This window comes from Bubalus kerabau, chromosome 16, assembly GCF_029407905.1.
Source record: "Bubalus kerabau isolate K-KA32 ecotype Philippines breed swamp buffalo chromosome 16, PCC_UOA_SB_1v2, whole genome shotgun sequence".
NCBI lineage: Eukaryota > Metazoa > Chordata > Mammalia > Artiodactyla > Bovidae > Bubalus > Bubalus kerabau.
The window spans coordinates 66236121-66263263 of NC_073639.1; the positions used below are offsets into that span (position 1 = coordinate 66236121).

The following is a 27143-nucleotide window of genomic DNA, read 5'->3' on the forward strand; positions in this document are numbered from 1 at the left end:
TGAAAACTAATGCCACAAGAGTTTTTGTTACAGATGTGGTTATCTGATCATAATAAAGTTAAAATTCATACAGTTGTAGAGAAATTGAAGCAAAGTTAAGACAGATGTGAAACTGCATGATGAGTAGGAATTTAAATTTTTATTTCTGTCTAAAAATTACATGTATAAAATTGAAGAAGTCAAATGGTACTACAAGGCTTATCTTGAAAAACAGTTGCAGCTCTTTGCCTTCTCCAGCCCTGGTTCTGGCTCTGTGCAGACAAATTACTTTCAACTCGTAACTGTTTCTTTTGTTATTTAATGCTGTATTTCTAAATTCTACGCTCATATACGTCTTTATTTTTATGGTTGCAGTCTTCATCTCTTGGTATCCTGTTGTGTGTGTGTGTTTAGTTGCTAAGTCATGTCTGATTCTTTGCAACGCCATGAATCGTAGCCCACCACACTTCTCTGTCCATGGGATCCTACTGTGGAAAGCAATAATTTCATTTCCAACATTCTACTTCTTCTCTTATGTACTTTCCCCTCAATATAGTATAGTCATTATTCAGTGTTTATATTTTTATGACTAAAGCCACTTTATGTATGGAGATTATAGCTTTTTTATACAACTTTCTTTCTTGGAGTTAATGTTTTTGTTTTTTGTTCATTTCACCCCAGTCAGTCTGACAGAACCATGAACGTTTAAAACTCCTCTTAGGGGGTTGTCTGAAATGTGAGGTTAGTAGATCCGTTCCAGTCTCCCCTTGAGTCTACAGTGTCTCTGGTTCAGCTTCTCCTGGGGATGAAGGAAAACCCTGACTTCTACTGGGTTTAGGAATTCACTCAGTGACCTTGGGAGGAGTCTAACTTTTTAGAATTTAGCAGATTCTCCTGTTGAAGTTCCACCAGAACTTTAGCTTTCAGACATACTTCCTGCCTTTAATTTCTGAGTCTTCCAAGGCTCCGCAACTAGAAGAGGCTTGCTGCTTATTGGTGGCCTCCCCATTGCATACTACTGGATTCCAGCGTTCTTGACCCCGTACATTGGTTATTACCTACCACCTGCCCTTGTGCCTTTTATCTTTTGAAATCTTGTTAATGCTTTTTACTGGCTGTCATCTCTTCACATTTCACATGTTCTTGATCCTTATGGGTGAGTCCTTTTTTGTTCTTCACTGTCATCTTCATAGGATCTTGGAAGGGAGTGAAAATAGCCTGTGTTTAATAAATGTGTAGTTGGAACTTTTTTCCTTTAAAATAATGTATTAATTTTGGATCATAAAATATAGGGAAGACACAAAATATAGTGACCCCTTGGCTGCATTTCTCTTCCATAAACACCTTTTAGAACCCCAGATTTGTGCTGCTCAAGCATTCTCTCGCATCCTGACAGCTGCCAAGTGTAGCATCCGAGCATGTGTGACATGTAAACAGGCACCCTGACTGCAGTGTAGGGTCCCTTCCAGTTCAGTCTTCTAACTCACTTTTGCCAGTATTGCAACTGAACTGGTTGTGGAACTCATGTTTTTAAAAATTTATTCCATATTTAGGGAATTAAAAACATTTTAATATCAGATGTTACCAGAGGGATAGAATTTCCTAGTCCAGTGGTTAGGACTCTGATTCCACCACAGGGGACCACAGGTTTGATACCTGGTCGGGGAACTAATGTTGCATGTCACATGGCATGGCCAAAAAAAAAAAAAAGAGAAACTGGGTGGAGGGTATACAGGATCTGTGTTATTTCTTACAACTTTATGCAAATCTATAATTATCTCAAAGCTTTAATCAAAAAAACAATTTAAGGCTATTGACATTCCTTTCAGTGTATAATGTTTCCTTTAAGAATTTATTTGTAGTATAATAGAGTATTTGTTTTAGGGTAATTGTTGTTTTTTACCGTCTTCTTAAATAAACGTTTTCATTGCTACATTGTATATTATGTTAATGTGTTGTGATTTAAGAAACATTTCCACAGTTCTTTTCATCTTTTAATGCTTATGCTGCATGGTGTTAGCATTAACACTTGACCAGCAGTGAATGTTTCACATGTGGAGTTTCACCAGCAAGTGTACTGTTAGAAGTGTTGGCAATTTTGGTAGAAAATGGAGCTTTAATTTGTATTTCTCCTTGATGTCTTTTTCTAGACCATTTCAGTATTTGTTAATTGTGACCTACTAAAGATGAGTTCCATCTTGAGACCTGTACTTTTTTTTTTCTTTCAACTTTGCAGTTTATTAATCAGTTACTCGGAGTGGTTCCTTTGTCAACACCAACAGAGGATAAGCTGGCACTGCCTGCCGACATCAGAGCTCTGCAGCGACATTTGTGTGTGGTGCAGCTGACGAGGTTACTTGGCTTGTACCACACGATGGATAAGAACCAGAAGCTGAGTGTGGTCAGAGAACTGATGTTAAGGTACCAGCATGGACTGGAATTTGGTGAGCAACCTTTCAAAGTATTCAGTAGTTCCCTTTCTGCTAAGACTTAGAAGTCAGGTTTTTTTTCTTAATGTCTGTATACTTTTTTTTTTTAATTGGAGGCTTATTACTCATAGCACAGTTTTAATGCTTTTGGCAGGAAAAATATTTTATCAAGTGGCAACACTATCCAAGTAATAAAATGCAAAATCTTTCTTAAGCTTGGAGTTTTAAACAATTTTAATAGGCCCCAGATAGCCATATTCTTCCTGAGGTGTCGAGCCAGCTTTTCATCACACTGGGACTCAGACGAGTTGCAGAGTTTATGATAATTGTCACATTTTCTGCTTGGAGGCCTTAGTATTCTTAATATACAGACTATGTAAATGAGCAAAAAGAATGTTGTAAATTGTGAGGTATATATTTAGTTTAGAAGTAGATGATGTTCAAATTATTTAGATATGTGTGATAAAATATAAATTAAATTATCTAAGTGGATGATGCTAGTATTTCTCTAACTGTATTCTAAAAAACGAGGCGAAGTAATGAGCATATTACACTAGTTGTACATCGCTCTTGATGTCTGTTCTTTTCTTCACTTGAAACCTTTCACAGCCTTTCGCATAGTCCTTTTGGGACTATTTGGAGTACCACCTCTGTTCTGAAAGCCTTTTGCTCCAGCTGATTATAGTCTCACCTTTTTTTGACTCTTTTAATTCATGGCTTGTATTTTCTTCTGGTATTTATTCTTAATAGTTTCTTTTACCCTTCTTCCTGCTGTCGTTTTCTTGCTTTACATAACTCTTTGGGGACAATAATCATTGAACAAATCTTAAAATACAGATACGATTATTTTTTCCCCTATAGGGAAATCCTGTTTGAAAACCGAATTGCAATTTTCAGACTATTACTGTCTCCTTGCTGTCCATGTGCTTATTGATGTATGGAGAGAAACAGGTAAAAACCAGTGATTTCAGTTTAACTTTATTTTTACTCTTTGTTTTTATTGATTATAAATCCTTAGACTAATTACATAATCCAAGACTTTGATTTATGCTTTTAGGTTTTTCTTCTTGACTTTCTCCAGGGTACTTCTAGAAGAACCCAGGCCCCCAAGTATCCTCTTTATATTCAGGATAATCTTAAATCAATGGATATCTGTTCTGTTTTAAATTGTTTCTGAATAGTGAGTAAACAACCTATTGCAAAGTTACAATAATTAAAATGCAGAGAAACTAGTTTAAAGATAGGTGTATGAATCCATGGAATGAAATAGCCATTTTTGTTCATTTAAAATTATATACACGGGCATATACTTTTTTTTGGAATATAGTTCAGATTAACCCATTTAAGACAAAAACACACTACATGGTAAAGGAAACATCATGACTCATTGAGCAAGAGAAGAATGATTCAGCTGATGGTTCAGCCTTTTCTTTAGGTCTCATGCTCTGACATTTTCTCTTATTAGCACTTTTTGAGAAAAAATAACTAGCTACTTATTGCATTATTATTAATGAAAATAAACGGCAGAAGAAACAGGGCTGGGGAGACAATGGTGTGTGCAGACAACCCTGCTCTTGTGGGTCATTTCACCAAGCACTCAATTTTGATGTCCTCATGCTTACAATCCTTCAGAGATGCCCTATTTTCTTGAGGATAAAGGTCAGCCTTCTTAGGATGGTTTACAGTGCTCTCTAATCTAGCTTCTGCCTGCATCTCCAGATTCTTAAGTACTTAAAGCCCTAAATCTACTTGTTTGTTGTTGCTGTTTCTGTTACTGAACATCACGTTGCCTCTCTTTGAAATAACTGTATCACCTCCTTCATCTAACTTTAACTCAAAGAGTGCCTCTGACAAATGTGTCTTGATTTCACCCCTTTCCTCATTGCAGATTTTGTGCCCCTTCTGAACTTTTGTAGGACATTGTATATACCCATATGCTGCTGCTTGTTATACTGTGTTCTACTGGAGGTGGGGATGAAATTCTTTTCATCAGAGTACTTGCTATCAGAAGCCCCAGATTCAGAAGGTTGCATAGAGCTGTAAAAGTCATCTTAATGTAAAAACCATAATGAACTGATTACTTAGTAATTTGGTCTCTACTCAGATACCCTTCCCCACTTATTTGTAGCTTCTGTTCTTGCTCATAATGACATGGTTTTCCTAATCTCTTGGTTTTGGAGCAAGATATCTGACCATATAATAATAATAACACTTGACACTTATTGATCATCAGGCACTTGAAAGTACTTTATATGGATTCAGGTCAGTCGCTTAGTCGTGTCTGACTCTTTGTGACCCCATGAATCGCAGCACGCCAGGCCTCCCTGTCCATCACCAACTCCCAGAGTTCACTCAGACTCACGTCCATCGAGTCGGTGATGCCATCCAGCCATCGTCCTCCATCGTCCCCGTCTCCTCCTGCCCTCAATCCCTCCCAGCATCAGAGTCTTTTCCAATGAGTCAACTCTTTGCATGAGGTGGCCAAAATACTGGAGTTTCAGCTTTAGCATCATTCCTTCCAAAGAACACCCAGGACTGATCTCCTTTAGGATGGACTGGTTGGATCTCCTTGCAGTCCAAGGGACTCTCAAGAGTCTTCTCCAACACCACAGTTCAAAAGCATCAATTCTTCAGCACTCAGCTTTCTTCACAGTCCAACTCTCACATCCATACATGACCACTGGAAAAACCATAGCCTTGACTAGACGGACGTTTGTTGGCAAAGTAATGTCTCTGCTTTTGAATATGCTATCTAGGTTGGTCATAACTTTCCTTCCAAGAAGTAAGCGTCTTTTAATTACATGGCTGCAGTCACCATCTACAGTGATTTTGGAGCCCAAAAAAATAAAGCCTGGCACTGTTTCCCCATCTATTTCCCATGAAGTGATGGGACCAGATGCCATGATCTTCGTTTTCTGAATGTTGAGCTTTAAGCCAACTTTTTCACTCTCCACTTTCACTTTCATCAAGAGGCTTTTTATTTCCTCTTCACTTTCTGCCATAAGGGTGGTGTCATCTGCATATCTGAGGTTATTGATATTTCCCCCGGCAATCTTGATTCCAGCTTGTGTTTCTTCCAGCCCAGCATTTCTCATGATGTACTCTGCATATAAGTTAAATAAGCAGGGTGACAATATACAGCCTTGACGTACTCCTTTTCCTATTTGGAACCAGTCTGTTGTTCCATGTCCAGTTCTAACTGTTGCTTTCTGACTTGCATATAGGTTTCTCAAGAGGCAGGTCAGGTGGTCTGGTATTCCCATCTCTTTCAGAATTTTCCACAGTTTATCGTGATCCACACAGTCAAAGGCTTTGGCATAGTCAATAAAGCAGAAATAGATGTTTTTCTGGAACTCTCTTGCTTTTTCCATGATCCAGAGGATGTTGGCAATTTGATCTCTGGTTCCTCTGCCTTTTATAAAACCAGCTTGAACATCTGGAAGTTCACAGTTCACGTATTGCTGAAGCCTGGCTTGGAGAACCTTGAGCATTACTTTACTAGCGTGTGAGATGAGTGCAGATGTGTGGTAGTTTGAGCATTCTTTGGCATTGCCTTTCTTTGGGCTTGGAATGAAAACTGACCTTTTCCAGTCCTGTGGCCACTGCTGAGTTTTCCAAATTTGCTGGCATATTGAGTGCAGCACTTTCACAGCATCATCTTTCAGGATTTGAAATAGCTCAACTGGAATTCCATCACCTCCACTAGCTTTGTTCCTAGTGATGCTTTCTAAGGCCCACTTGACTTCACATTCCAGGATGTCTGGCTCTAGGTGAGTGATCAGACCATTGTGATTATCTAGGTCGTGAAGATCTTTTTTGTACATTTCTTCTGTGTATTCTTGCCACCTCTTCTTAATATCTTCTGCTTCTGTTAGGTCTATACCATTTCTGTCTTTTATCAAGCCCATCTTTGCTTGATAACATAACATAATCATGTTTTAAACCTTGTTAACAATACAGTTAAGATTGTTACAGTTTTACAGATGAGGGAAATACAGGGCAGAGAAATAAAGAAGGTATGTTGTTCAAAAATCATACAGTGCAAATACATGGGAAGTTACAGATATTATAGATGCAAGGTTTCTTTCTTACTTTTTTTTAGGATTTTCATTTTATTCTTTTTTCCTTTTTCTTTTTTTGGTTTCTTGAAGTCAATAGAAGTGATGCTGAATGTTCCAGTTGTAGACATAGTCATTGTTCAAGGTGGATCTGATAAAAATTAGAAATGTTATATAGGGACTTGCCCGGTGGCCCAGTGGCTAAGACTCCACGTTCCCAATGCAGGCGACCTGGGTTTGATCCCTGGTCAAGGGACTAGATCCCACACGCTGCAACTAGAAGATCCTACATACCATAACTGAGACCAAAGATCCTGCATGCCACAACTAAGACCTGGCTCGGTCAAATACATAAATAGATTAAAAAACAAAAGAAATGTTCAGAAAATTGGGAGGATTTCTAGAGAGACTGATTTGAATGTGACAGGATTAAGAAGAGCACTTTAAACTGATGATGCCCTCAATCACTTACTCAGGGACTCCCTGGTGGCCCAGTGATTAAGACTTCCCCTAAGGTAGGGGATGCAGGCTGGACTCCTAGTCAGGGAGCTAAGATTCCACATGCATGGGACCAGAGAAACCAAAATATAAAAGTGGAAGCAATATTGTAACAAATTCAATAAAGACTTTATGATTCTGCTACACAACGAGGCATGAAGGATATAATTTTCCCCCCTCTCTATTTTTACTGGGATATAATAGATACATTACATTATGTTAGTTTAAGGTATATTATATGATAATGTGTTGCAAAATGATTACCACAGTGAGTTTAGTTCATCACCTCGCATAGCTACTCCCCTTGTGATGAGCATCTACTCTCTTCAGTTCAGTTCAGTTGCTCAGTCGTGTCTGACTCTTTGCGACCCCCATGAATTGCCGCACACCAGGCCTCCCTGTCCATCACCAACTCCCGGAGTTCACCCAAACTCAGGTCCATCGAGTTGGTGATGCCATCCAGCCATCTCATCCTCTGTCGTCCCCTTCTCCTCCTGCCCCCAATCCCTCCCAGCATCAGAGTCTTTTCCAATGAGTCAACTCTTCGCATGAGGTGGCCAAAGTACTGGAGTTTCAGCTTTATCATCAGTCCTTCCAAAGAACACCCAGGACTGGTCTTGTTAACTGTAGTCACCATGCTATACATTATATCCTCAGAACTTAATGTATTTTATACCTTTTTGTTATATTATAAAAATTAATTAGAAAAAATTTTTCCCCAAGATCCTCATCAACCCTTGATGTTCTTTGATTTGGTGAAGAATTTGCATAGAGTTGTAGTTATATTCTAAATTTTGCAAAATAAAATAGGTTGATAAATGTCTTCATAATGTTGAATGTAATAGTTCAGAAGTGTAAATTAAATCTTTTTTTTTACTATTTACTTTGAAATTTTGTTTCCATTTAAAAGAGATCATTAAAAAAAAGAAGAAGTTAAAAAACTCTGTTATGGTTATCCTTGAATAACATTGGACTTAAAAAATTTATCTGTAATTGTACAACTGTCTCTTCTGCTCAATTCTGAACCTGTTGAGGCCAGCAACCACCTATGACTCTCTGGGTCTTATATCTAGTGTTACTGCAGAGTTTAGGTCACTGAATGTTGAATTAAATAAAATTAGGATTGTGAAGACCAGTTAGCAACATGAGAAAACACAAAATTGGATGTATGCAGTGATTACTACTGTGTAAAAGTAATTATAGTTCAAAAGCAATACATTAATCATAGTGGTAGTTTGAGTAGATCTTGGGTAGTTTACATAGTTTGGGTAGGATTGTAGATGATATTTATTTAAAACTCCAATTTTTGGTTATATTTTGTTTCTTTTCTCTTGGGGAAAAAAGCATATAAAATATAATCTCAGAAGCTCAGTGCTTGAAGCTTTCCATTTTAGACATTTTTTTCCTAAACAAAAGTAAACAGAAAATGGTATATTTTAATCTCAGTTTTCCAGCTTCCTAAAGACACTAACATTTTTTGCATATTTCCTTCTCTCTTTGTGAATGCTTTATATACTTGAGATGAACTCTTCATACTCATTTGAATTCTGTATGTTTTACTGGTCACTACTGTTTGGTTTTTTGGCTATTAAAAATTCCTTGTTAATATCAATTGGCTGTATGATATTTCTCTGTGTGGGTATATTTATAGTTTACTATTCCTCTCTTATTAGTACAATGGATGTCCTTGTATGTAAAACTTTATCTGCATTTCATATTATTTTCTTTAGACAATTTCATAAAAGAGAAATTACTTACCCGTTAGGAATATTGATGTGTGTAACTTTTTGAATTTTGGTACTCCAGAAAAGTGTATCATTTTAGTTTAATTATTAGAGGGCAATTTTTTTTTTCAAATATTAGTTGACATCCTGTTAGTAGAGTTACATGTAGAAGAAAAATGATGTCTAGAGAAAGCATCTTTCTGGGGTTTTATAGAGAAAACCCTGTATTGGGAAGGTTGGTGGATTCCAGTTCTCCTTCAAAGTCCATCTCTTCTCAGAATCTAGCATTCTGTGAGATTCCAGACTTCTCTTTAAGACCCAGCAACTTAAAGTTGGATCGTTTTTGCAGATCTTACCTCAGTTGAACTGAGGTAACTATTGAGGGACTGTCTATTCAGGGAAATTCCCTATTTTGCTTTCAGGTTTGTATCTAAAATTTGTTCTTTGCCACCCAGCCTAATCCTTAAAATAGTTAGTGGAGGGGATGACGTCACTAAGTTTTTGTTTTTTATTTTTGAGAACCCCCATTTGCTGTCAAAAACTGGATAATGCTATTATATTTTGGTTCTAGGTGATGAGACCGCTGTGTGGCAGGCCCTGACTTTGTTGGAAGAGGGACTGACTCACAGCCCTTCCAATGCTCAATTCAAATTGCTGCTTGTTCGAATCTACTGTATGCTGGGGGCGTTTGAACCAGTGGTGGATCTGTACTCCAGCCTTGATGCTAAGCATATCCAGCATGACACCATTGGGTTGGTAGTATATACTCTGAATATTGAGCAGCCCAGCAGGGTGGGGTCCTCATACATGGAACTCTGGTATTTTAATTTTAGCAGAAACGTTGTTCCTGGTATTATGTTTTGTAGATAAAATAATCACCTGTTATGTATGACCCATTGCAAAGCAGATTTTTATATCTTTCAGCATTTTGTGGTAATTTTAAATTTATACAATTTAGAAATGGTTAAAAAAATTTTTCCTCAGATTCAAAAGAACAGTCAATGTACTTTGAACTCTTTTTCCTTAGCACACATTGTTTTGAAGTCTACTTCTGCCTTGCAGTTGAGGTTGAGACTTCTACATTATGCATTGATCTTAGAGATCCTTTGAATTTGTATTTTGATTGTTCTTTGTGGTGAATCAAGGGTATTTTCTCCATGTCCCATAGAGCTGTTTTAGGAAGACAGCATTGTATAAAACTGAATTAACTTTGCTGTTTTTAAAAAAATTTGATTCTGTGAATTACATCATTTCTTTGGCAGAATTTTTTAAACTTTTCTTATGCCTAGCTATTTGAATAATTTGAAGTGTAGTATTTGATACTAGAGGTGGGTAGTAATTTGAAGTGTAGTATTTGATACTAGAGGTGGATGGGTATAACATTTTTTTTTTCCTTCCGACCTAGTTATCTTCTGACCCGATATGCCGCATCCCTAGGCCAGTATGCTGCTGCATCCCAATCGTGTAACTTCGCACTCAGGTTTTTCCACTCCAACCAGAAAGATGTAAGTGAAAAAAAAAATTTCTTTCTTTTTTTTAATGTGGTCTTGGTCCACTGAACGTACATGATCCAGAGGGCGTCTTCCTTCAAGTCACAGACGCACACATGAAGGCGCGCCGTGCTGTACCTGCAAGCGCCATGGGCCATACCTTCCTGGCCGAAGGCCGTTAGGCAGAGGTGGAGAGTTAGCTGTGGTTGGTAGAACTAGTGTGTTTAGTAGAATCCTTGCAAGTGCATTTAAAAACTGGTTATTAACAGAATAGGAAGTGCCTATTAGGTCTGTCTTTTAATCTCTAAGAGACTTTCTAAGGGTATAAGAAATAGCCCATACGAGTTTATAGCCTGGGATGCCAAATATGATTTTATAATAGCATTTGTTCTCTGTTACTTTTATGGATTTCTGAAGTTTATGACAACTGTGCTCTTTATCGCAGAGAGGATACTTACCTTTTCTTACAATTATAAAATTGACCATTTGAAGGACATTTTAAGAACCTTAAGTCAATAATTTGTACTTTAAAGTGACAGTAAATAAGATAGAGTTTTTATGTGCCATAATGAAAGGATGGGATTTGCACCATATTTTTCACTGCAAGCAGATGTTGTCATCTGCTTAACTTGTCAGTTAAGCAGAAGTTTTTGTGGGGAAGCCATATGGTCTCTACTAAATCAAAGTATGCAGAACCACTCAGGAACATACGTGGAGAAAAGACATGCCTCAACAGTGGTCACTACCTGCTTGCTTCTCATGTGCTTCTAAGACTGATCACCTGGAATTTGGCCATGCCTGGTGTCTGCCCATAGTGTTCCATTTTCATGGTCTAACAGCAACTAAGAAACAGCAACAAGGAAGCTGGTTTCTGAGGTTCTTCTTGGCCAACACTCATGAAGATTTTTTTAAAAAGCCCTTTTGTAACTATGACTGCTATACCTAGTTATCTTTCATCTATAATTCTTCATGTGTGTATTAAATAGAAAGCGGGCACAGGACAGAAGCATTTCTAACCACTGGAATACAGGTTTGTTGCTCTCAGCTTGTGATAATTAAATTCTGCCACACTTCAAGGCATGGCATAGAGGGCTGGGGTAGCACAGAGTGGCAATCTTTGCATCATCAGTTGGCTTTTAAGCTCTATCCCTCTTCCCCATGACTCCACTTCCCAACAGTGATTGTGTCTGTTCAGATCTCATTCTGTGCCCTAACTTCTGACTGGGGAGAGACAGAAGTAGGCACCTGCATTTAAACATATTGTTCAGAAGCTGCTGACCTAGCTTTAGGGTCAGAATGGAATCTCTAGGACCTTGGTTCTAAAATCTCCTAGAATGAGTGGGCAGTCAAGTTATAAATCTGTGAGTTTTCACTGTGTATTCAAGTGTCTATGCTTGCCATTCTCTGTTTCACTACCTGAGGAAAGACTCCAAAGAAGAGTATATTTCAAATCTCATTATTCTGACTCTCATTACTGTGTTTTTAAGGGAAAGGTTAAATAAACATTTGATATCCTGAAGAATCCTTTTCAAAGTTTTGTTTCTCAAATAGCTTTGATGTGGGAGTGGGGGGTAAATTAAGGGATTAATCTAAGTCTGGAGTTTGGTTTTTGTCCAGTTTTCAAACATCCAGCATTCTAGAGGAACTATATTGTTTGTGAATTGGTCAATAAAGGCACATTATTTTATGCTAATAAAAATTAAGCTTTAATATTTTCCCCCACAAAATATATTTTACCTGAAGAAATGTTTTGAAAACAGTATACTCACACATAAAACAAAACAACCCAACCAAAAGTACTGTAACAGGGAAAGGAGATCTCCAGGAGTGATTTGAGAGAGCACGTTGTCCTCAGTGGCTTTGGTATCTTTGTTTGATATTTTGCTGATGGTCATGTGTGGCAGGAGTGACTAATTCACCTGAATGTATGAGATGCTGAAGATGATAAAAGTAAAGCATTTATGAATCTGGGACTAGAACTCTACTTGAAATTTATTTGTATTATTACTAACTAGGGGAAACAGCTGTTTAATCACATTAAAGTATATAACTGTGAGGGGGAGGAGAAGATGAGGACTAGGTCCTGGGGCTGAAAGCAAGGCACAGTACAGCAAGGCAAACGCACCTTAAACTATAGTGCCTAAGCCGAGTCCCAGAATAGGAAAATGGAGACTGTGGTGTGGACTGTTCACTTTAGGAGTTTGAAGCTAAGAAAGGTCATGGTTGTAGTGTTGTACTGTCTGTGTTAAACCTCCTGACAGTATTAGAAATACCTTTCTGGAAAGCTAAAGCTCTGTTATACATCTTTTATGCTCAGTAGTTTTTGGCATCCCCAGATGATTTTTTTGCTTGAGTGACTGATATATTTCAGTTCCAATTTGTTCTTTGAAAGAACACCTACTCCTTAAAATCCTGGAAGATCTGCTTTGTAAGGCTTTGTGCTGTGGGATTGAAAGTTCTATTTGGAAATCTACATAGGGATTTTCTTTTTGGAAAGGTCATTGTCTGCCGTCATCTTATTTGGAGTAGATTTTTATAATACAGGAATTAAGAGCTTATATTCACATATCTCCAGAAGTAACATACATGTTCATACTTTTAAAAAATTGCCTTTTAAGTATTCACAGAGATCATCATTCAGGGATTTGATGTCCATGTATTAATATTCTGCTAATTTTCACAGTGACCAGGGTTCATTTCAGGCATCCATATGGGATCCAAATAGCCTCATTGGTGCATAAATGAATAGAAATGGGTACGGACAACATTCTGTGATACTCAGAAGTCTTTAAAGTACCGTGGCTTCCAGTTTTGCCTGCAGTTCCAATAAGGCCTTGTTGCTTCAAAGCGTAGTGCTTCCTCAGTCTTTGTCCTGTTGGGAGCTGCCTGGGCCCTTTCCTAGCTCTGCAGTGATACTACACTGCGGTATTAAAGGAGGACTATCTCAAAAACAGAAGCCAGAGAACTCTGATTACGTTTAGTTAGTTAAAGGACTGCATTCCTTTTTTGTGGCCCCTTATTCTCTTGCCTTTTGTTTTTTTTTAAGTGGTATTCCATGTTCCACTCAGGAATTAAAAATTTCTTCTGCACTCGGTAAGGCTGAGTTCTTTCCTTCAATCACAGTGTATTTTGCAACTGTAATTAATAAATTTGATTGGAATCACCAAAATAAAATTTCTGTCCTGATTAGTCTCTGGATCATATGTTCCTAACCAGCTGCCTTTCCCCTCCCAGCACCCCCCCAAACTATAAGGTCCTATTGCAAGGGCTGATGTTAAACCTTGCTATGTTTTCCAAGCCAGGAGGCCATTGGATAGGCATATGTGTTTAGGGTATCCTGGCCTCTCCTTGATTGGGCGTATCACTGTCCCTTAATCAGGCTAGAAGGTACATGAGCTTTTTCAGATAGTCCTTCTTTAAACCTGCAGGATCACAAGTAATCTTTTTAATTTTCTTGTGTCCGTCCGTCTTTAATTTCTCCAGATACTGCAGGCAAACAGCTCGCCGAGGTGTCCCATGGGGGTTTAAAAGCCGCATCGAAAGCAGTTGAATTAGCGCCCGTGGCGCAATCCCGCGGCCTGAAATGAACCCTGCGAGGCTGTGTATCAGAGGGTATGTTGTTGACTATTGGCCTATTTTCCTATTGGGCAAATTACTCAGTCATAATGGAGATGGGGACAGAGCTGACTGAGGCTGTGCAAAAAGACTAGCTTTTCTGTAAAGGATCTTTGGGGCAGACATCAGCTTTGAGCTTAATACTTCCCTTAGCTTGAAAGGGTGCCCTTCTGACTTCTGATCCTGATGGCATAGGCCCATACCCATGAAGTTCTTCCCTGAGATTTCCTTCTGTTGTGCCAGAATTTCTGTTTAGTATTCTTTATCTTGCCTCTGTTCATGTTTCCTCTGTATATACGTATTAATCTAATTAAAGTACATGTGTTGAGTGTTCCCTTTATTTACCTGTTTACGGAATTTCTAGCATAGTAGTTTGGATGGACTGGTAATCTGGTTTTTGAATTTTCTGTCTTCAGAATGGATTATGACATGATTTTTTTAGGTCTTTTGTTTGGTGAATTCTATCTTGATGCAATGCATGTATGTCCTGTGTTTATTCAGAAGTAAACAAAACCAAGAGGCATCCTGTCATTTTTTTTGAAGGAGAGTACTTTTTACTTCTGATGGTAGTGGGATGGTTATATTGTACTGGTGTTTTGGTATAAAAGAAAGTATATCTTAGATGCAGAAAAATATGGAGTAACATTCCTTCCACTATGGCACTAATCAAAATTTTGACTGATGTGTATAACAAAACTTTCAGTCCTGTTGAAATGAAAGGCATAACTCCTAGGAGGAAGTCTGTGTGGTGGCAGCAGTGGCTAAGTATTATTAGTAATAATACTAGTGAAGAAGACATTTGACTCCAGTATATGATAGAAGAAAAATAACATTTTTAAAAGCTGGTATTCTGCTTGGTGACCAAAAACTTTCAAGATTAGTTTCAACATCTTAATTTTAGTTTGAGTGTTTTGTTTTGTCTTGCAAGGTTTGTCTTCATTGCCTGACATGTGAAATATTTATACCAAGGTGATGTCTTTCCTCCCCCAGACCTCAGAATATATTATTCAAGCTTACAAATATGGTGCATTTGAGAAGATCCCAGAGTTTATCGCTTTTAGGAACAGGCTGAATAATTCTCTTCATTTTGCACAAGTCCGTACTGAGCGGATGTTGTTAGACCTTCTACTTGAAGCAAATATGTAAGTATTGCATGAGAGCTAATAAGGAACTAAGGGATTAGATCAGATGCTGAGAGCCATTAATGGGCTCATGGGTGTCATTAGTGGGCTTAAGCTAAAGAAAAATGAGGTGGTGGGAGTAGGAGGGAAAAGGGAAGTAAGGAGAAAGTGCCTGTCATGGGGAGTGATAAAGTATTGTCAGCACCATCCCAGGTTCCCCACAGAAGCCAACTGGGCCATGGTCATTGTCCCTGGTCCATGTTGTGTTTACAAAGTTCCCCATATCCCACAGACATGAGATGTTGGGAATTAATGCTGATGAATTTTATTTTGGTTGGGCTTTCAGATGCCTTTCTCTAGCTGTGTAGCAGGCCAATATGATCAGTGCTTGGTTCTATTTCGTGTTATATGAGCTTTTACTTCTTAATAGTAAAGCCTTCCTTTCTTTACTCTTTCCTTTTCTTTCTTTCTAGTAAAACAAAGTCCTGGCTAGTATGTTTTCATGGCTATTTTACTATTGAATAATACTTAAATAAAATTTCTATATCCCAGATCAACCAGCTTAGCAGAAAGTATAAAGTCAATGAATCTTCGGCCAGAAGAAGATGACATTCCATGGGAAGCCTTGCGAGACAACAGAGACTTAAATGTTTTCTTTAGCTGGGATCCAAAAGACAGGTAACTGGAATTTAACCCCAAGAAATTTATTTTTAAAGAATTAGGATGATATTAATGTATGGCAAAAACCACTACAATATTGTAAAGTAATTAGCCTCCAATTTAAATAAATTAATTAAACAAAAACAGAAACAAAACCAAAAAACTAGGTACCAATATCCCCTATGAATACAGATGTAAAAACACTCAATAAAATATTAGCAAGCTGAATCCCAAACAAATAGAATTAGGATGAATTTAAGAGTTTTATATGTTATATATATATATATATATAATATATATACACATAATTATGTCATACAATAACATGTATATTGTAGGGATCAGAAAATACAGGTAAGCCAAAGGAAGAAAATAAACCTCACCCCTATGTTGAAATTACTGGCTAATCTTAAAGTTCCTCTTTCACACCATACATGAAAACAAGTTATAGATGGATTAAAGATTTTATGTTAAAACTTAGAAATTCTAGAAGAAAATATAAAAAATATTTTTAAAAAGTTGGGAAAGCCTTCCTTAGCATTGTATCAGATCTGGAAACAAAGGATTTGACCCCTGTAAATATTAACCTGCTATATAGAAGTAAATTTGTTAACAAGTTCTAGAGGTATCTGGTATTAGTAACTTTCTTCATATATATATTAATATCCTTCACATATACAGAGAACTCAATAAATCAATAAGAAGCAGATAACAGAAAACAAGTGGGGCAAAGGGTTTAACAGGAATTTCAAAGAAATGCACTTTATATCTATATTCGTATTTTAACCTATCAGACAAAGATTTAACCTATTGGATAAAAAAAGATTAATCTTTGTTCTCAGCAAGGTTATGGGAGAATGACTATTGTGCATTTACGTGGCAGTAAAACTTTATATAACTTTCCTATAGGGAATTTTAGTGATACATATCAAGATTGAAAAGACTGTGTACCAACTTGTGGCTCAGCTGGTAAAGAATTCACCTGCAATGTGGGAGACCTGGGTTCAATCCCTGGGTTTGATCCCTGGGTTGGGAAGATCCCCTGGAGAAGGAATAGGCTACCCACTCCAGTATTCTGGCCTGGAGAATTCCATGGACTGTATTGCAAGACACGACTGAGTGACTTTCACTTCTAGGAAAGTGGAAACTAAGAAGTTGCAGAGACATGTACATAAGGTAGTTCTGAATATGCTGTGATTCAGTGACTTGCCAGGACTCAAGGAACTCTGCATGTAGTTGTACTCACAGCTAAGGTCTTTTGTAACAAAAGGAAGAGTATGTGACAGAACCAGCAAGGGAAAGAGATTCAGGTGGTTTGTGGAGAACCCTCTGCACAGACTTCCAGTGTTCTCTCCCTCCTGTGAAGGAACACGCTGGGCATGCTCCTTTCTCGAGCAGCGAAAAATGAAGTAACATGTGTGCAGTATTTCTGTCCAGAGAAGCCCATTAACGACTTGATGCCCTAGGTTTTTATCAACTGGTTATGTAGGCACCCACTTTGTAGCATGTACCAACATTTCAGACTCCCAGAAGGAAAGTGCTGTTTACCCTAAACCACATGATTATGTAAACAGTCTAGGCACAGTGAGCCACTCTGATCATTTAGGAAATGGTTGGCACACCAGGTTCTCAGACCTCAGCCAGGGACCAACCACTGCAAGCAGGCTTTTCTAAATAAAGATAATAGTCCCAGGCTTACTATGTTAACTCTTTTTTGTACACACTGTCATAAAAAGATACAGTTTACAAAACAGTATAAACATTACTGTGAACCCATTTTATTTGTTTAAAATATATAAATATTTGTAGTTCATTTTTTGTACATCTGTATTGTAAAAGTATGAAAAGATCTATTCCAAGCATGTTAATATTATGGATTCTTAGGTTATTGGGGCCCATTTTCCTGCCATTTTAAAATATTTTTTATATTGGTGGTGTTTGAGTTTTTTATATTATGTATTTTATCATCAGAAAAACCAGTCTCACATAAGGGGAAAATACCTTGTTAGATAGGTTATCTTTCCATATTATGGGTACCAAGATGGTGACTTGGACTGTTTTGGTTTGTCCAAGATCATTCAGCTATTAAATGAAAGCTGGAATCATTCAAAGTCATCTTGACTAATGAAAGTGAACTTTAAAAGATTTAAAGTTGACATGAATAAAATGGATGGTTTGGGAATGTTTCTTTTTAAGGGATGTTTCTGAAGAACATAAGAAACTTTCCCTGGAGGAGGAGACAATGTGGTTAAGAATCCGTTCCTTAACGTTGAGGCTAATCAGTGGACTTCCAAGTCTTAACCACTCTGTTGGGCCAAAGAACTCAGAGAAGACCACTGAGAATGGAGTATCCTCCCGGATTGATATTCTCCGTTTGCTCCTTCAACAGCTGGAGGTGGCGCTGGAGACGGGAAAGCGATTTATTGAGAAGGACATTCAGGTATCATCAGTGTTTATTTACAATCAAAGCTGCAAAAATCTGTGACTGTCTTTTTGAAAATAGGAATTGGGGTTGGGCGAGTAGTAAAGTGGGGCTTCCCAGGTGGCGCTAGTGGTAAAGAACCCGCCTGCCAATGCAGGAGACACAAGAGACACAGGTTCGATCCCTGGTTCGGGAAGACCCCCTGGAAGAGGGCATGGCAACCCACTCCAGTATTCTTGCCTGGAGAATCCCATGGACAGAGGAGCCTGGTGGGCTACAGTCCATGGGGTTGCAAAGAATTGGACACAACTAAAGTGACTTAGCACTTATGCATGAGTAGTAAAGAACAGTATTTTGTCCCCGTTTATGGCATCTGCAGGAAAAAGATAAAACTTTTTCTAAACTTGGTGAATTGCAAAGGCTTCTTCAGTATCCAACTTGGATAGTGAGGAAAAGCAGAATAGTTTTTTTTTGTAATGATTAACTTTTAATACCTACCAAGAAATTAATACAGTGTTTTTGTTTTCATCATAATGATTTGGTTATTATTAGCTTGCAGATCAATGCTTTGTGACTTAATCATGGAGATAGATTTTTATCCAGTAGTTACTGTTCCTTGTTTTCTCATTTTGTATTTTATGAATTGAAATTTCAGTGGATTTAAAGAACATCACTTTTTCTTCTTTCCAGTACCCTTTCCTTGGTCCTGTACCTACCAGAATGGCTGGATTCTTTAATTCTGGCTGTTCTCAGTGTCAGACCAGCTCTTTTTATCTTGTTAGCGATATTTATGAGCTGGACATCAATGGTTTAGGTAAGTGTATACTTGCATGAGTATATTTACAGCATCTTTGTCACTGAAAACTTAGTGAATGCAACAAAATATCACCTCACATATTTGGAAAAGTTTGGCAGAGATGGAAGCAGGAAGCTGTTCTGGAATGTCTGGTTTGATATACAAGAAAATCCATTAACAGTTTACAAGAAAATCCATTAACAGTTTACAAGTAATGTTCTAGAAATTTAAGTCTGTTTCATATTTTATTTTCTCTACCCCTCCTTTCTCCCCTCCCCCACTCTCCCTGGTTAGGCACCTCTAAATACCAGTCAGTCCCTTTTCTTCCTTTTTAAGTCCGTTCCATATTTAAAATCATATGTCCAAAAGTTGAAGAAATCCTTGGTTTGTTGAAATATCGTTGGATTTCAAATTGAATTCTTTTAATTCACTCCTTTATTTAGAATTTTTTTAAAAATTCAAAGTATCATTGATTTATAATGTTATGTTAATTTCTGGTGTACAGCAAAGTGATTCAGTTATATCTGTATATATTTTCATATTCTTTTCTATTAGGGTTTATGATAAGATATTGAATATAGTTGCCTGTGCTATACAGTCAGACCTTGTCATTTATCCATTTTATAAACAGTACTTTGTATATCTGCTAATCCCAAACTCCTAATTTATCCCTCCTCCACTCCCTTTCCTCTTTGATAATCATTAGTTTTCAATGTCTGTGAGTCTATTTCTGTTTTATAAATAGGTTCATTTGTATCAGATTGAATTTTTTACTTAAAAATGAAGGCCTAAACTTTGTAGAGAAGACATTTTTTTTCCCTAATCTGTCAACCCAGTGAGAATCACAAATGCCTTATAGATCATGTATTTTTCTTTCTGTTTTATTTTTCCCACATCATAAGGTTTGTTGATTCCGTCATTGAGTGTATACATAAATTTTTAGTCCTCCTAGAGAATTTTAGTAGTGCTTTTGGCGGAAAGGTGATTAATACCTTTCTTTTCCTTTTCTCCTTCCTTTTCCTGTCCTTCATCTTTCTCTCAGTAATGGAATTTAGGTGCCTGTGGGTCTTAAAAGAAAATGTCCTTGCCTATGCTTTCAGGTGTTGGTTTTGTTTCTTTATCTTATTTTAAAAAATCAATTGAAAGTTTTTCATTGTTTGTCAATTGTAGAGGATACAGTGGAGATCCAGGAGCGAGTAGAGAATAGCCTTAAGTCTTTACTAGAACAATTAAAAGGTAAGTGTTCTAACTGTGGATTCCCATATCGTATCTGATTGTCTGATAGCAGCTCATTTTTTAATAGTAACTTGCAAGAGATTTTGAAAAATAATAATGTACACTTTTGGTATTTTTAAAGACTTGTTTCTTTTTCTTTCGTGTTCTAGTGGTTAAGACTACATGCTTTCAATGCAGGGGATGTGGGTTCAGTCTCTGGTTGGGGAACCAAGATCCCACATATGCATGGTATGGTCCCAAACAAAAAAAAAACTAAAAAGTTTTGTTTACAAAAATAGTAGACACTTTTTGTAAAACAGTACAGTACACAAATGGGTGTGGTCTTTTCCCCTTTACCAGTCACATTCCCACCAAGGTAAGTAGGTGCTGTTGACATTCTGCAGTCTGTATTTCTAGAAATGTGCACAGTCATACATATGCATATGGAAATACATAGTAGTGATTTAAAAAAATATATATATAGGGAAAGATATAATGCATGCTTTTCTGGCTTTATTTTTTGTTATCCTGGACTTCTTACTATGTAAGTTATATCCACACCCCATTTGTTTTAAGAGCTGCATAATATTCCATAATATTGTATCCATGTACTGGTTTTATTTATATACCCTGAGTACATAATATATTATGTGTAACAATGCTGAAATAAATATCTTGGGACATAATTGTTTGGGTACTTATTTGAGTATTTTCTTGGGGTTAAATTCCTAGCAATGAAATTGGTAAAGAACATAGGGCTTCCCAGGTGGCTCAGTGGTAAAGAATCCACCTGCAGTGCAGGCAGGAGACGTGGATTCAATCCTTGGGTCCGGAAGACCTGGTGGAGAAGGAAATGGCAACCCACTCCAGTAGCCTGGAAAATCGCATGAACAGAGGAGGCTGGGGGGCTACACCCCATGGGGTTGCAAAGAGTCGGACACAGCTGAGCAACTGAGCACATACATATGTGTTTCTTTTAACTCTCTTAAATACTTTAAAAAAGTATTATTTCATTATAGCTGATTTACAGCACTGTGTTAGTTTCATGTGTACAGCTTGAGATTGTTTTCCATTATAGGTTATTGTGCATTTTAAATCTATACGGGCCTTTCTTTTTCAGAGTCTAAATGGTTTTTTATTTTGTTGCTCAAATGAAGCTGAAAATTAAAAGATGATCAAGATTATGAGAGTAAAACCTGAAATTTGTTATGAAGGTGCATTTCTACTGTACTCATTAGTCTTTCAGTCTATAATGACACAAATTCTTTAAATCCCCCACTTGAATTCTTATTTTTATGTGAGTGCCCTATCTATGGAAAGACGTGGGTGGTATTTAGACCCTAGAGTATAATTTATAAGTCTGCCTTTTATCTTTTGAAGACAGTAGAGCTGTAGTCATGTGACTTTTTAAAGAGCTTAAAATAGATATTCTTTAGTGTTTGGTTCATTGGGGAGGGGGCGCTTTCTGTATTAAGTTTTTATATCTGCTTATTCTTGACTAGATTGTACAAAATAACACTGAAACAAAAGCTGAATAAAACCATAAAATATTTTTCCTTTTTCAGATGTCTTCAGTAAATGTAAAGGTGACCTCTTAGAAGTTAAAGATGGTAACTTGAAAACACATCCTACTCTTTTAGAAAATCTAGTCTTCTTGGTTGAGGTATGTTTTTGTTTTCATCCTAAAAAAACTCAGTGTCCCTTGATTGTGTGGAGGATTAATTTTCAAAAATGAACAGGTAATAGGCACCTTATACCTATAATTTAACCCATCATCCCCACTTTTTGTTAATTGAAAAGCAATTTCAATTTTCTGAACTAAATCTTTCCAAGAATATCAGGAGAATTTTAATTCATACTGCTAGGGTAAAGCTCTGAAATTTGCTCTACAAATCTCTAGAGAGTCCTCAGATTCACTCTAAATCTAGCTCTGTTCTGTTCATCCTCTTTTTTGACTCAACTATTATGTAGTTTAAGTTAATTCTTGTTAAATTTTTAATTTGCTTTTTACATTTGTTGCTGCTCTTCACTAGTTGCTGAGATTCTGCATTATGAAGGAGAATCCAGGAGCTGATGTAGCAAAACTCTTTTAGCCAGAGAGAAAAGAGGAGGACCACAAACACTCATAGTCCATTATCTTTTTTCCTTTTGTCACATGTTTAATTACTTTCTTTTCCTATTAGTCTGTAAGCTTCCTAAGGACTGTGTTCTCTATTTTGGTGACTGGCACATTTCAAGTGTATAAGAGATAATGAGTGAATGAGAAATAATTGTATACACATATATATATATGTACATGAATATACTATAAACTCCTAACTTAATACAAAGGAGAATAGGTATTGACCAACTGGGGGAGAATTCTTCGTACATAAGTTAAGGTTTGCACATGAGGCAGTGTCTTACCTGGATAGAGAAGTGGGCACGGAGAGGCATATTGTATGGAACCTTTGGATTCCATGCCTAAATTTGGACTTTTCAGTGAAAAGGATGTTAATAGATCCCTATTTCCTGCAAGGAGGTGAAAGAATATTGGACTGAGTAGAGGATTAGTTTAGAGCTGGGAGAGTGAGGAGAAAGAGTAAAGGCAGTATTCTGAGGAGGAGATGAAGAAGACGTGGATCAATGTGACCGTAGAATTAGAGTGGAGAGTTATAAGAGAAATTGAAGGGATTTACAAAGAAGAGCTGTTTGCATAGAATTGGTTTAGTCCATAGTCTTTGTTCCTGAGGTATCCTGAGTGTAATCCTTATTGATGAATTTGCAATTTTTCTTCTTTCAGACTATTTCTATTATCCTTTGGGTGTCCAGTTACTGTGAGAGTGTCCTGCGACCATACAAATTAAATTTACAGAAAAAGAAGAAGAAGAAAAAAGAAACTAGTATCATCATGGTAATAACAGAGAAAATACAAGTAACAATCTGGCTGCATGCTGCTTTTTTTTTTTTCACTCTTTTCCTGCATTTTGTAAAGGATCTTAGGATCTTATATGTGTTCATTTTCTCTCCCCAGCTTAAAAAAAAAATTATACAGAAAAACTGAAAGACGACTATAATGACACCCAAACATCCATACCTAGATTCACCACTTATTAATGGTTGTCACATTTCTCTCTTGCCCTTTCTCATTCTCTAACATCCCCCACCCCCATTTGTTGAACCATTTGAAAGTATAGACTTTGTAATATTTAACACACCAGGGTAAAAGAAAGGCAGTCTCCTACAAAACCACGGTACTCAAGACATTTTCACACCCAAGATATTTAGTATTGATATAATATGTTCACATTAACCTTTCCCCTGTTATCTCAGTTATGACCTTTATAGTCTTTTTCAAAATCCTAGAATTTTACTAAGGATCTGACACAGCTTTTAGTTGTCATTTCTTTGTACTCTTCTTTCATTGAAAGTACTTCCTTAGCTTTTAATTTTTGTCTTTGTCTTTGAAGAGTCTAGCTAGATTTTTGGTAGAATATACCACAATCTGGATTTGGTTGTTTCATTAGATTTAGATGCTGTGTCCTTTTTAGCAGTTAAATCAGGAGGCACTAATGTTATGTCCCATTATTGATAATTTCAGATTTATAAGTGTGTCTTTCCTCTCTGTGTAATTAATCTGTGAATTGAGACTGTGAGTATCCTGTTCCCTAGAGCTTTTCACCCACTACTTTTAACATTCATTATTAGTCTGACTTGCATGAATCATTTATTACTTTGATGGTTCCACAATGGTAATTTTTATAAATGCTACTAATCATTAATCATTTATTATCTGGCATTCTGTAAAACAGAGTTGTATATTTTTAATACCAACTATTTTAGTATCACTGTGTACTCATTCTTTTTTAAATTTACCTTATAATCCATTGTCATCATTTTCTTTGGGATGCCCAAATTTGGCTACTGGGAGCCACTTTAGGCTGGTTCCTGTCCTTGAACATGTCCTCATTGGTTTTTGAGCCCTTACTTTCCGAAACCACAAAATGTTCTAAGTACTTGGTACTCACCCATTGAACTGAAAGCATACATTTTTTCCATTGAGCCCTAGTTCCTTTATGGGGAATGGCTATTCAGAATACTAGGATCTAGTTGTTAGATGCACTAATTGCTATTGGGCTTTTATTGCTTCTAGTTAATGTCAGTGAAGAGAGACAGGAAATTTATTTAGATACATACACACATAGTTTTAAATAATTCTTACAGATAACCTCCAGCTATAGTCCAATATCATAGTCCTCTTCCTTCCATGCTTATTTCATTCAATATTTGTAGCTTTCTTTTCAGAGTGAGAACAATGGTTCCCAACAGGATCAATATTTTATTCATTTGCTGTTTTACAGTAAACACTGTAAATAGTTTTAGAAATAGTACATTGGTTCCATTACCAGTTCCAAACCCACTGAAGTTCAAATTTTTGCAGTTCTTTTTTGTCCTTAGAATATGTTCAATGAATGTAGTAGTTGAGGTACTCTATAAAAGCACTGGAGTTTAAAACTCGGATTATATTATTAATGTGATGTAGATAAGATTCATCTATTTCTGTTTGTATTCAACTTTGGAGTTTCCTCCCATCTTAATTGGTTAACTTTTGAATCTGTGAAACATTAACATAATTTGTATTCTTTTCAGGATTTATTCTGCAATGACATGCTATTTCATTAATGGGAGATTTTTGTTCATTGTAGCAATATAGTAGCCATTGTCATTTGAAAATTTTGATGGTTTTATTAGTAATATTAATTTCCTGCACAATTCAGTAACAGTTCAGGAATTCTGTAGATTTGACACTTGTCCTGGGTATTACCATTTATTCACTTCTCTCCTTCATTGTTCAAGATAATTTTAACAGACCATGAGTGCAGTGTTTGAAAGTATAGACCAGAGTTGCTCTGTTACTTTCTTTTCTGCAGAAAACCCCTACACTCCTAGTACTTGTCAAAATAGCTTTTGGTATTTGGATTTTGTGTGTTTTTGTAGATATTGCTTTTCTAATTTCCAAAAATGAGAATAGCCTTCTTTTTTCTGATTGTCAAAGTAACCTAAAGATGAATAAAGAGAAGATCACCCATTTTCCCACTAAACAGTGATAGCCACTACATACAAGCCAGAAATATAGAAACTTTCTATAGAACTTTCTATCAAAAGCCCTGAACTTGGCTGTTTGTTTTGTTTTCACTTACTAAGGTATCTTGGACATCTTTTTATTTCAGCAAATACAGATGTATCTTATTACTGTAAATGATTATGTGCCATCCTGTTTGAATCATATACCATAACTTATTCCCAATGTTGGCTGTTTAGCTGGTTCTAATTTTCTTCTATTGTTTTATTTTTTTTTTAATTATTTTTGGTTGCACTGGCTCTTCCTTGCTGTGCTCCAGCTTTTAGTTGCAGCAAGCAGGGGCTGCTCTTCACTGCGGTGCACAGCCTTCTCATTGCAATAGCTTCTCTTGTTGTGGAGCACAGGCTCTAGGCATAAGGACTTCAGTCATTGGGGCTTGCCGGCTTAGTTGCTCCGTGGCATGTGGAATCTTCCCGGATCAGGGATTGAACCCTTGTCCCCTGCATTGGTAGGTGGCTTCCTATCCACTGTACCACCAGGGAAGTCCTAATTTTCTCTTAATATTACAAATAGTACTGCTATTAAAATATGGACAAATATACAAGATGAATTTATAATATGATTTCCTTAGGCTATCTCTTAGATCTGAAATTACTACGTATACAGGTTTCCCCTGCTACCAAGAAGTTTAGCATTCCTTTGAAACCTTTCATAAGCCCAAGTGGCATAAAGGGAAGAAGCAATTACCTTAAGACACGTCTTGCTAATGGGCTACAAGGAATAAATTGAGATAAAGCACAGATGCTTCCAGACACAGTTCAGAACTGTGGTGGCTTGATGCTGAGTGTAGTTCCAGTGCCACTCTTGTTGCTCAGGGTGTGTGGTGCTTCTATAACAGCTTGCTGCAAATGCTTTTCACCTTTTTCCTATAAAAGTGAAAATCCTCTTTGGATTTCTTTTGGTTAGCAAAAACAGGTACTAATGTAGGTCTTTCATAAAAGCTAAGTGGCATGAAGTGAACTTTCAACAAGCCAGAGATACCTGTTCTTCTGTTTTTACATTCTCCAATGGTGTGGTGTATCTTTACCCATTCGATAGGCAAACATTGGTACTCCTGCCCCCCTCCAGTTGGTGTTGAAAGAATTCTGTTGATGCTGCTCCTTCAAAGAAAACTTCTTGAGTGAAAAGCTAGCTTTACTAGTTGATTGGCTGGGTTTCTTGTGTTTATCTGTTTTTTTTTAATTGTACCATTGCCGGGATTTTTTGTTTTCTTTTTTCCTTTTTTAAAGATTTATTTATTTACGGCCGCACTGGGTCTTCACTGCTATGCATGGGCTTTCTCTAGTAGCAGTGAGCAGGGACCACTCTAGCAGCAGTACCTGGGCTTCTCATTGCCAGCAGCTTCTCTCGTTGCAGAGTGTGAGCCCTGGGGCGTGTGGGCTGGCAGTTGTGCCCTGCGGGCCCTAGAGCACAGGCTCAGTGGCTGTGGTCCATGGGCCCAGTTGCTCTTTGGCATGTGGAATCTTCCTGGACCAGGGATTGAACCCTTGTCCCCTGCATTGGCATGTGGATTCTTACTGTACCACCAGGGAAGCCCTGCTGGGATATCTTTGATATATTTTCTCTTTCTGTCTTTGGCCAAGTTTTTCCTATTGTGATGGTACTATTTTTTCCATTGATATGTTTTGAGCTATTGACTCTTAACATAATTATGTGATATAAGGACTGAAGAAATATGTTTGATAATCTTTCAACTTCTTAAAAATCTTTTTTTTTTTTTTTTTTTAGCCACCTGTTTTTACCAGTTTTCAAGACTATGTTACTGGGCTTCAGACTTTAATTTCCAATGTTGTGGATCATATTAAAGGACTTGAAACACATCTAATTGCACTTAAACTTGAAGAACTTATTTTAGAAGACACTTCCCTCTCACTGGTAAGAGACTGTAGTTGATCAGCAGTAAGTTACATAGAGACAGTCGAGCGTTCTCACTTCTCTCACAGGGACAAGTTAGTTTTCAGTTCACCATTCTCTCCTTGTAGGACTTGAGATTAGAGGGTCCCTGGCACTAGTT

At 37.1% G+C, this 27143-nt stretch overlaps 1 protein-coding gene across 3 annotated transcripts in view; it reads left to right on the plus strand.

Moving 5' to 3' along the window:
* The window catches only part of NAA25 (N-alpha-acetyltransferase 25, NatB auxiliary subunit), a 174884-nt gene that overhangs the window by 31343 nt on the left and 116398 nt on the right, over positions 1-27143 (plus strand). For 2 of the 3 annotated variants that reach the window (XR_008703548.1, XM_055550488.1), the window contains exons 12-23: positions 2216-2423; positions 3270-3359; positions 9260-9440; positions 10094-10193; positions 14784-14935; positions 15467-15592; positions 17771-18014; positions 18687-18810; positions 19963-20028; positions 21573-21670; positions 22790-22900; positions 26858-27004. Coding sequence is in view for 2 of the 3 variants with exons in the window: in XM_055550488.1 (XP_055406463.1) it covers positions 2216-2423; positions 3270-3359; positions 9260-9440; positions 10094-10193; positions 14784-14935; positions 15467-15592; positions 17771-18014; positions 18687-18810; positions 19963-20028; positions 21573-21670; positions 22790-22900; positions 26858-27004 (1647 nt within the window). In the remaining variant the exon portion in view is untranslated. The remainder of the gene's footprint in view (positions 1-2215; positions 2424-3269; positions 3360-9259; positions 9441-10093; positions 10194-14783; positions 14936-15466; positions 15593-17770; positions 18015-18686; positions 18811-19962; positions 20029-21572; positions 21671-22789; positions 22901-26857; positions 27005-27143) is intronic. The other variant, XM_055550487.1, reaches the window with a different exon arrangement.